Raw genomic sequence first — 10,814 nt, 5'->3', positions numbered from 1 at the left:
GAGCCTACTCTAATTAGAAGAATCAGAAGTTGCTTGTCAGGTGGAAAGGTTACTGTGTTTATTTTTATTTTTATTTATTTATTTTTTGAGATGGAGTCTCACTCTGTTGCCCAGACTGGAGTGCAGTGGTGCCAATGGTGCGATCACGGCTCACTGCAACCTCAACCTCCCAGGTTCAAGCAATTCTCCTGTCTGAGCCTCCTGAATAGCTGGGACTACAGGCGCGTGCCACCACACCTGGCTAATTTTTATATTTTCAGTAGAGATAGGGTTTCACCATGTTGGCCAGGCTGGTCTCGAACTCCTTGACCTCGTGATCCGCCCCTCGCGGCCTCCCAACGTGCTGGGATTACAGGCATGAGCCACGCGCCTGGCCCATCCACCGTGCCCAGCCCATCTGTGTTTATCTTTAAAAGCTGGCTTTGGAACTTGCCATGTGACTCTGGGAAGTCCTTTAACCATCCTGAACTCATTCGTCGGCACCACAATTGGAATAATGAGTAGTATCCTTCTTGCCTATTTCATAAAGTTGTTATTAGGCTCACAGTCAATTAGGCACTTATCACGTGGTGAAGAATCTCAGGACAGGATATTTCATCCTCACAGCAACCCTCTAAGATTTAGAGCATTGTCTTTGTTTTATAGATGAAGAAATTGATGCTTAGAGCAGTGACATATGTGAAATCTTAAAGTTAAATCTTAAGTGGTAGAGCTAGAATTCCAAACCTATTCTGACATCAAAACCCTCATCCAAAATGGAAATGTAAGCTCGTTACATTTGACCACAAGGGGTGGCCATCTGATGTATTCAAATGAAGAAATACGCAGTCACCACAGTGTAATAATGACTTTAGAATCTGATGCTGTCTTGCTGTGAACACGAACACCTAAAATATCACACGTGGGCTTTGAGCTCACTGCCTTCGCCCACTGCAGCGTGAGAACGCTGGCAACAGGGCTTCGATTCCCTAGATGTTAGCAGCCAGGACTGGGTACATTTCTTGAAATGGCGCCCCCAAACAAAGTCCAGATCGCTTGGATGCAGCCCCCTACATTGGAAAGCGTCCTTCCCAGGAAAGGTCTGGCTTACAGCCCTCTCTTTGGCTGGTTGGCTGGGTTCTGAGAGCGCTGCCTGCCTGGGCCCTGTAGCCAGAGAGCTGACCCCGCGGGGGCGCGTCTCCCTGGCCCGGCGTCCCCTCCCTGACGGGTGGGGCGGGCTCCACAAAGCCCTTTATTGAGGCTCCGGCGTGACGCGGGGAGCCCCACACGCGGCGCCCGCCGCGAGCGGGAAGGAGGCGTGTGCCCGCGGCGCGGCCCCGAGGCGTGTGCGCGGCCATGTGCGGTTAGCGCGGCGCGCTCTGTCCTCCTTTTCCCGGCCGCGACCCTCTGAGCCCCTCGAGTCCGGGTAACCAGGCCGCCAGCGCCGGCTCCCTGGGACCCGCCACCCTGGAAGCCCCGCGCCCGCAGCGCGTTCCTGGCGAGTCGGAGGCAGGGTGGGGCTCCGGCGTGGGAAGGAGCCGAGGCTGAGGCCGGTCCCTTAGCCGCGGGCTCTGTAGGCTGCCGAGGCCCCCACCCGTCCCGGGAACCGGTTCCTCCCGGGCTCTGCGCGTCCAGGGAAGGGAAGGAGACTCGCCCCGAATCGGCGTGCAAGGGCGGGGCGCGGGAGTGGTGCTGAGAGTTTTGAATGAGGGAAAACCTGGGAAGAATTGTTCTGCTCAAAGTGCCCGGGCTGGGGCGGGTGGTTCCTGTGCAGGCAGAGCCTTTGGTCGCTCAGCACTGCCACGGTCAGACACATTTTGGCGCAGCGGTGTTGGAGCTGGTTTGGCAGGCTCAGGCAGGGGCAGAGAGCACGACACCGAAACTTTGTCTCAGGATGATGAAACTTGCCTGGCATTTTCTTCTTATTCGGTGGAAAGAAATGAAAAAATGAGTTCATGGAAAAATGAAAGAGAACACGGTTTTACACTTGGGGTTCAAGTTCAATGAACACTTATTAAGGACTTTCTGACATTCAGAAAATTTTTTTTCTATTGTTTGGCTACAAAATATTCATGTGAGAAGCATTAATTAGGTGCGTTGCAATCATTTCAGGTAAAGTGAACAGAGTTATTTGTGACATTCCATCAGGCACCTTTATGTAAGGAAGTCGTACTGTAATAACTCGCCATGGCGTATGGATTGCCAAGAAAGAACACAGTGAAAACCATTTTGCAGGGCAGTTGTTATAATGTGTAAGTATATATATATATATATATTTAAAATCAGGGTAAGCATTGACTGGGCTGGGGAGTGTCTTTGTTAAGTAAAATGACTGGACACTCTATGCTCCTCATGAGATAGTGGGCTATATGAAGTATTTTCAGGTGTCTGGGTTCTGAATTTTTTTTTTTTTTTTTTTTTTAAGGCAACTGCTTTTATAAGTTAATCCCATACCTGATTATCTTACTTGGTCTTTACAACACAACAACACTTTCAAGTGAGAAAACTGAGGTTCAGAGAAGTTTGATCAAAGTCACAGTCCTGTAGTAAGGAAATGTCAGGGCTAGACTCGGGGTCTTCTTGTTCCAAGACAGCATTTTCTGCTTCCACCCACATCTTTTAAAAAATTTTGTTTAGATCCTCCGCGTCTACCAAAAAAATGCCCCGGTGTCAGATGTATCTTAACAGAGCACCTAAGTAGCTGGTAGAAAGGGTTGGTTTTGTATCCTGTATACTTTGGCAGGCAGTGGATGGTTTCCAATCAAGAAGACCTGGACTCTAAGCCTGGCCCTGCCCCCAGTTCCCTAAGGCCACCTTCTTCCTCCTTGATCTCTGCATTTGCAAGATGCATATAACAATTGGCTATGCGGTGTGGATTATAAATGAAGTCATGTATGTAAAGTACTTGCACATTGCCTGTCATCCAGTGAACGCATCGTGAGCACGTGTTGCAACCACACAATAGTTTCACTCTGTGATATTGTAGTGCAGTGTTTTCCTTTCTTAAACATTTGATTAGGTGTCAACTGAATTTGTCTTTTAAACAATATTCTATGAAGTAAATGAAGATTCCCTATGGGATTATAAAACCAGAGCTATAGGAAATTCAGAGAAGACTCACTGTTGCATTTTGTTTAGTTTTGTCAGTTTAGTATGTGTTTAGACCTTGAACTATGGACAAGTACCATTATACTAAGTATCATTATAAACATAATTTTTATGTGAAGATACTCCTATTTCTGAGAATGACTTAAAGCACTGATTCCATGGTTTTAGTTATGCAGAACTTTATGTCATGAACAATCTCTGTAACACCAGAGATTTCATTCTCTTTCATTCTCTCAAGATAGTATTTGATATCATACTATTTATAAGAATAGCCAAGTCAAGGGGAACAGAATGGTAGTAGCGCTCTTTAGAGTTCATTTGCCAAGGTAACTCCCTACCCGGGGCTTTTTTTTTGATTCAGTGTTTTTAAAGGATTGTAAAACAATACACTAAAAACATCTAGCGTATGAAAGGTAGATAAAAATGATATATCTCCCCATTCCCATTCCGGATTCCCACTCAGAGGTACAATGTCTTACATGTTTTCTAGAATTTCTGTGGCTACACAAGACACATACACACATGTATACACACACATATATGTCTTTTTAACACATGGAATCATATTGAACTTTGCTCTGCCCGCTGCCTTCCAATATATCTTGTATAGCCTAATAGGCAAGAGCACTGATTCTGGAGTCTGACTTCCTGGGTTCAGATCCCAACTTCACAACCAATGGCTTTGTGACCTTGGGCAAATTGTTCTCTGCACCTCAGTTTCCCTTCCTCCCTTCCTCCCTCCCTCCCTCCCTCCCTTCCTTCCTTTCTTCTTTCCAGACAGGGTCTCACTCTGAAGTGCAGGCTGGAATGTTATGTACCTCCTGGGCTTGAGTGATCCTCCCACCTCAGCCTCCTGAGTAGCTGGGATGACAGGCACGCACCACAGTGCCCGGTGAATTTGTTTTATTTTTGGTAGAGATGGGGTCTCACTTTGTTGCCCAGGCTAGTCTCAAACTCCTGTCCTCAAGTGATCCACCTTGGTCTCCTGGAATTATAGGCATGAGCCACCATGCCCAGCTAGAGATCTTTATTTTTTTTATCAAGACAGGGTATCACTCTGTCACCTCAGTGCAGTCTCAGCCTTAGCCTCCTGGGCTCCAGTGATCCTCCTGCTGCAGCCTGTTTTGTAGCTGGAACCACAGGCCTGTGCCACCACATTCGGCTAATTTTTTGATTTTTTGTAGAGATAAGATCTCATTACATTGCCTAGGCTGGTCTTGGCCTTCAGCGATCCTCCTGCCTCTGCCTCCCACAGTGCTGGGATTATAGGCATGAGCCAGCATGCCCAGCCTACTCCTCAGTTTTCTAATCTGTAAACTGAGGATAGTAGTAGCACCTGCCTCTTTCATATGGTTGTTGTAGTAATTACATGAGTTCATGTGTGTAAATAGATTAAAACAGTGCCTAATAATAAATGCTATATAAACATTAACTATTTTATTGCTTATCTTTCCAGGTCAACATAATCCTTATTCGTTCATTACATGTTTGTACTGCAGTTTGTTTAATCAGGCTCTTTTTGATAGATATTAAGGTGATTTCCATGTTTTTTTTTCTTTTTGAGATGGAGTTTAGCTCTTGTCACCCAGGCTGAAGTGCAGTGGCGTGATCTCAGCTCACTGCAACCTCTGCCTCCTGGGTTCAAGCGACTCTTTTGCCTCAGCCTCTTGAGTAGCTGGGATTACAAGCACCTGCCACCACGCCCAGCTACGTTTTGTATTTTTAGTAGTGACGGGGTTTCACCATGTTGGCCAGGCTGGTCTTGAACTCGTGACCTCAGATGATCCACCCGCCTCAGCCTCCCAAAGTGCTGGGATTACAGATGTGAGCCACTGTGCCTGGCCTCCATGTTTTTTTTAAACAAATGACACTTCAACACTTCAATGAACATTCTTATACATTTTGTGACTTGTTCAAGTACATCTATAATAACTGTAGACTCTAAGTCACTCCTGAAAGTTAGATGATAAAGGATCGGGAAGGTGGAACAGGCAAACAAAGGGGTGGCTGGTGTAATATGGTCACTTCCCCTGCTTGGACCAAAGCAGGTCTTTTACTTTCTTCATGCATATGAGGCTGAACTCATATTGACTGCAGATGAGAAACATGTAGCTGATATTTTTAAATTTCAGAGTTAGGTGAAAGAGAACAATTTTTAAAGGTTCATAGTGGTTATTTTGACTTTGTAGTTTGGAATTTCATCCTCATTCCCAGATGGCACACTCAAAACCTTAGTCTGTGCCAAGCACCCTGCTCAATGTATGCTTATGCCCTTCTTTCCTTCTTTAATATGACCACATTTTTATGAGCTATAAAAGACTTTGGAGCTTACAGTTCTTATCTACATCCTCTTACATGGAAAGACTGGATTGACTTCATGGAGGCCGAATCAAAGTTCCTGGTGTAATTTCTGGTCATTGTTCAGTATTATCTCTATATTAGTTAATATAAATCTCCCTCTCCTGTCTGGAATTACAACTCTGGAAAATTCTGAACAGCCCCCCACCCCATAAACCAAAATGTCTAGTGGCAGATGGAACCGAGAATTAATGTCTTCTACATCTCACATGGTAGGTGCTTAATCAACATTTATTGAATGCATTAATGAATTTTTGCCCCAGACAGGAACCTTGGGATCTTGCACTGCTTGCAAAGAACTGGTACACAAACCTAGCCAATATCAAGTTGCCTTTCTTGGAAGAAATTTCATTTGGTGGTTCTGTGCAGCTCACAAAATGTAACACCGTTAAAGATGGACTGCTCCCTTCTGCAGAATGTAAGTTCCTTAAGTTCTGCTTTAATAAGTTATAAATTGTGTGTGTCATTTGCTTATCAGAGAAATGTTTAAATCTGTGTATTTACACCCATACCTCCTATCTTTGTAGCTCTGTCATCTTGTTTATTATTCAAGCATATGGATTTTGCTCTATGATATTCAGTTTTGACTTAGTTATGCCTGATGAAAAATGTATGTCAGATTGTTTTGTGTATTTTCTTTTTCAGCCATCAAACTCGAAAGGGAGTATGAAGTGAAGCGTCTTTGTAAACTGAAATGTCAAGAAAATACATCGGAGGAAATTAAGCTTCTCCTGAGGGAAAGGCCAGCCGGTTTGAGAAGACCTCTTCCATCTAAATGACAGTCAGCTCATGACTGAATCTGTACTCTGTCTCTTGCATCCAAAGGGGATGAAGGTCTCTGGACGTTTCACTGTGTAAAGTTCGGGGCAGATATTTGAATGCCCACTGGTGGATGGGCCACTGCCCACAGCTGTGGGTTAATGGCCAGCTCTGACAGATCTTCTGAGTCCCTGACATACTCTTGTTCCTTGTATCACAAGCTACAGCACTGTAAGTAGATGAAAATGCATTTGGAGTTGAGTCGTTTGTGCTATTCATTTTAATTTTTGTAAAATTGAACTAAAAGAAGAGGAAATTTCTTCAGCTGCATTGTTTTCAAAAGACATCTTGAATATGCATCTTTGAGATCCCAAGGAGGGACCAAAAAGAAGGCAAGAGAGAAATTCTCTTAAAAATGATAAACCAAAACATTTCATTTGGTTAAGAAAAATAATAGACTTCATTTTTAGTACTTCTCTAGTTTCCAATTTCAATGAAACATCATTGAATATTCACATGTGGTACTTTAAAGTAGCAAGTAGGACTTACTTTGTTTTTGTTCTCCTAGAAAAATTGTCAGGCTGGAGGTGATGGCTCATGCTTATAATCTCAGTACTTTGGGAGGCTGAGGTGGGAGACTCGCTTGGGCCTAGGAGTTTGGGACCAGCCTGGTCTCTACAAAAAATTAAAAAATTAGCTGAGCGTGGTGCTGTGCCTATAGTCCCAGCTACTTGGGAGGCTGAGATGGGAGGATCCCTTGAGCCCAGGAGTTTGAGGCTGCATTGAGCTGTGATCATGCCACTGCACTCCAGCTTGGAGGGCAGAGTGAGAACGTGTCTCAAAAAACAAAAACAAAAAAAGTCAATCTTTTTCCTTCTGCCTAATTTCTTATTTTCTATCTGGAATGACCCTGAAGCATATGGAACACACATAGTTATGTGAAAGTGACATGAAAATACACAGAAGGTCTTATGAGAAAAACACAGACTGGGGGATGGGGAATTGATTAACTGGAAAGTATTGGATTTGAATGAACCAATTCTTCCAGCATTTGAACCAATAAAGCATACTTGGATATTAATGTTACTTTTGAGCACAGTGTAGTGTTTTTTAGATGATTTAGTAGGCATTTTAGGATCTTCTGGTATTTTCTTTTTCCCACCCAGGCTGGAGTGGAAGTTTCACTGTAACCTCTGCCTCCCGGATTCAAACAATTCTCGTGCCTCAGTATCCCGAGTGGCTGGGACTACAGGCATGCACCACCACACCTAGCTAATTTTTGTATTTTTTAGCAGAGACGGGATTTCACCATATTGGCCAGGGTGGTCTTGAACTTCTGACCTCAAGTGATCTGTCCACCTTGGCCTCCCAAAGTGCTGGGATTACAGGTGTGAGCCACCGTGCCTGGCTGATCTTCTAGTATCTTAGCTTCATTTCATTATGAAAGGCACTGTGGCATACTGTGCAAGAGTATAGACTTTAGACCTGGGTGCCTTTCTTCAAATCCTAGCTCAGCTGCTTATTGCTATGTGAGCTGGGATAAGTTACCTTGTTTCTGCTTGTTTTCTTATTTGTAAAATCGGGGTAATACAGGTATACCTACTTCACAGGATTAAATGAAAACTGCCAGGCACACAATGAGAATTACTCTGGTGTTAGCCATTACTGTGAGTATCACTATCATTATAATCTAGGTATAATCTATATTGGGCTGACTCTCTTGACCTTTGTACAGACCAGAAGTCTTGAAATTTAAAAAATTTGGTTTTATTCTTACAATATATATGTACTACTTGCCAGACCATCTGACCTGAATTTTTAGTTCAAATTAAGGCCGCTGTACCTATGGCAAATTCTGATCATTTCTCTTTAAAAGTCATCATCCCTGATAATCAACTTGTCATTTATGTCTTTCTCTTAAAAGTAGCATGGAGAATTTGTGTGCAAAAATGTCACATCCTGATGTCCCCACTGTGTAACCCAGGAGCATAGATACCATTTTGTGTTCTGCCCTCTGGAGCCACCAGGGAGCCCTAAGCATGTCATACCTCACTTCACAACCTGGCACTTTCAGTTAGTGGCATTAATTGGGAGTATAAGTAATATGCTTCCATCTGTTGTCCAAAAGACCTTCAGGATGGCTAAATAGTAGAAAGGAGAGTTTTACTGGTGATGTCAGTTAGCGAACTGGGAAGAGAGTCTCTGGAGTGGACTGAAGGTGCTCTTTCTTCGAAGAGGGAAAGCGCAGGCTGGGTTTTAGGCCTCCCAGGGCCTGTATCACGCAATAAAGTAATACATATTCGGCAGGTTTTGGGGGAAAAGCTGTACATATGTATGAAGGTAGTCAAGCACATGTGCAATGGGCAAACATATATGTAACGTACTTCCCATGTTCACTTTGGGATGGGGTTTTAGCATTAAAATAAGGTGGAGTTTGGCTCTACATCAAAAGTGAACTACAGGGCACAAAGACAGTTCATGAGCAGCCTGTATAAGCTGGCAGAAACTGGCTTAAGGTCTGCAGTTGCTTTTCATAAAAGAAGGTTTGTAAGGCTGGTCCTCTGTTGAATCAAAGTTGCAGTGGTCTGGGATGTAAATCAGGGTCAGGAGGGCTGTGATAGCTCCCGTTGGTATGGAGTTTAGCCAGAGTGTAGTTTTTCTTCTAGGGGTAAGAATTTAGGAAGTTGTCATGGCAGCTGAGCCCTGAGCCCCTTGATGCTATAGTAAGTTTTATTTCCTTAACCTTATGGACTATCTTAGTTGATAAAGAGGCATCTGTTTTGATCTCTCAGATCACATATTCTTTTTCATAATGTTGAAAATGAATGAAACATGTATCTGTTTGTAAAAGGTTTGCCAGAACAAAATATTTTAACGTTCCTTGAGAAAAGATGGAATTTGAGAAAGCTTTAGTTCTTCATGATTTTCTTGAGAGAGGAGTCCTGCTTCTAGGTTTAAGATTCTGTTAATCATGATTTTAGGCAGATGTTTCTGAGCCTCTGAAAACTGCACATATTGAAATAAAATTACATTGCAAAATTGAGTAATATGTGTGTATGTCTCTCTCTCTTGAAATGCCCTAACAGCAGGAAAGGAACGCTTTCTTATGTTAGTGTTCCAATGCCTAACTTGTATAGTTACTCAATAGACATTCATTGATGGAACATTTTCAGGGCTGGGCATGGTGGTTCACACCTATAATCCCAGTACTTTGGGAGGCTGAGATGGGTGGATCACCTGAGGTCAGGAGTTCAAGACCAACCTGGCCAACGTGGTGAAATCGCATCTCTACTAAAACTACAAAAAATTGGCCAGGCATGGTGGCATGTACCTGTAATCCCAGCTAGTCGGGAGGCTGAGGCAGGAGGAGAATCACTTGAACCCAGGAGGTGGAGGTTGCAGTGAGCTGAGATCATACCATTGTACTCCAACCTGGGAAACAAGAGTGAAACTCCTCAAAAAAAAAAAAAAAAATCAGATGGTGAAAGATCCATAATAGAATGCACTTGATAGTTGCTTTCTTATTTTTTATTTTTTTAATTAAAAAAAATTTTTAGAGATAGGGTCTGGCTCTGTTGCCCAGGCTGGGGTGCACTAGTATGATCATTGCTCACTTCAACTTTGAACTCCTAAACTCAAGCAATCCCAACTGCTTATGATCCCACCATGCATGGCTAATTTTTTTTTGGTATTCTTTGTATGATAGGATACTTTTTTAAAATCAGGAGATAGCCATGATATGACCGAATATGGGACTAAAACAGTTCAAGCCAAAGGTCAGAATGAACAAATATATCATTTTTACGTAAAACATTTTAAAGTTATAACAATTTAATTAAAACTGATAACAATTCAACTTCAGTGGCATACAAAAATTCTAGTTCTTTACCTCTCCACTTTCCCCCACTTTGGCATTGCTGTTAGAAATTATATCTTTCTATATTGTGTATTCATTAACATAATTTATAGTTATTTTTTATGCTTTTGTTTTTTAGATTCTATGCCAAACTTAAAAGTGATCTACACAACATTACACTACTTACAATATTATAGAATTATATATATATACACAATTTTTTTAAATTTTTTTGAGACGGAATCTCACTCTGTTGCCCAGGGGAGTCAAGTGGTGTGATCTTGGCTCACTGCAACCTCCACCTCCTGGGTTCATGCACTTTTCCTGCCTCAGCTTCCTGAGTAGCTGGGATTACAGGCATGCACCACCATGCCCAGCTAATTTTAGTAGAGACAGGATTTTGCCATGTTGACCAGGCTTGTCTCGAACTCTTGACCTCAGGTGATCTGCCTGCCTTGGCCTCCCAAAGTGCTAGGACTACAGGTGTGAGCCACTGCACCTGGCCTAATTCTATATTTTATCTACATATTTACCTTTACCAGAGAGTTTTATATTTTTCTATGGTTTTGTGTTGCTGTCTAATGTCTTTTTGTTTCAACTTGAAGGAGTCTCTTTAGTATTTCTTGTAGGGGGAAGGCCTAGTGGTAATGAACCTCCTCAGCTTTTGTTTATCTGGGAAAGTTTTAATTTTTTTAAATTTTTGAAGGACAGTTTTGCCAGACATACTGTTGTTGGTTGACAGCTTTTTCCATTT

General features: G+C 42.8%; 1 protein-coding gene across 5 annotated transcripts in view; it reads left to right on the top strand.

The window, feature by feature from the left end:
- The first annotated feature begins 930 nt into the window (after window positions 1-930).
- Window positions 931-10,814, top strand: part of C3H4orf36 (chromosome 3 C4orf36 homolog) — a 43,856-nt gene continuing 33,972 nt past the window's right edge. For 2 of the 5 annotated variants that reach the window (XR_002522039.2, XR_647085.4), the window contains exons 1-4: window positions 1,270-1,405; window positions 2,092-2,231; window positions 5,709-5,863; window positions 6,091-6,435. Coding sequence is in view for 3 of the 5 variants with exons in the window: in XM_009207137.3 (XP_009205401.1) it covers window positions 2,167-2,231; window positions 5,709-5,863; window positions 6,091-6,224 (354 nt within the window). In the remaining 2 variants the exon portion in view is untranslated. Of the gene's footprint in view, window positions 1,080-1,269; window positions 1,406-2,091; window positions 2,232-5,708; window positions 5,864-6,090; window positions 6,466-10,814 lie in introns of those variants that run through there. The other 3 variants (XM_009207137.3, XM_003898919.5, XM_017958839.1) reach the window with 3 other exon arrangements.

Source organism: Papio anubis, chromosome 3 (assembly GCF_008728515.1).
Source record: "Papio anubis isolate 15944 chromosome 3, Panubis1.0, whole genome shotgun sequence".
NCBI classification, from domain to species: Eukaryota; Metazoa; Chordata; class Mammalia; order Primates; family Cercopithecidae; genus Papio; species Papio anubis.
Note: the sequence above shows the minus strand (reverse complement) of the source record. Positions and strands in the feature narration are given on the sequence as shown.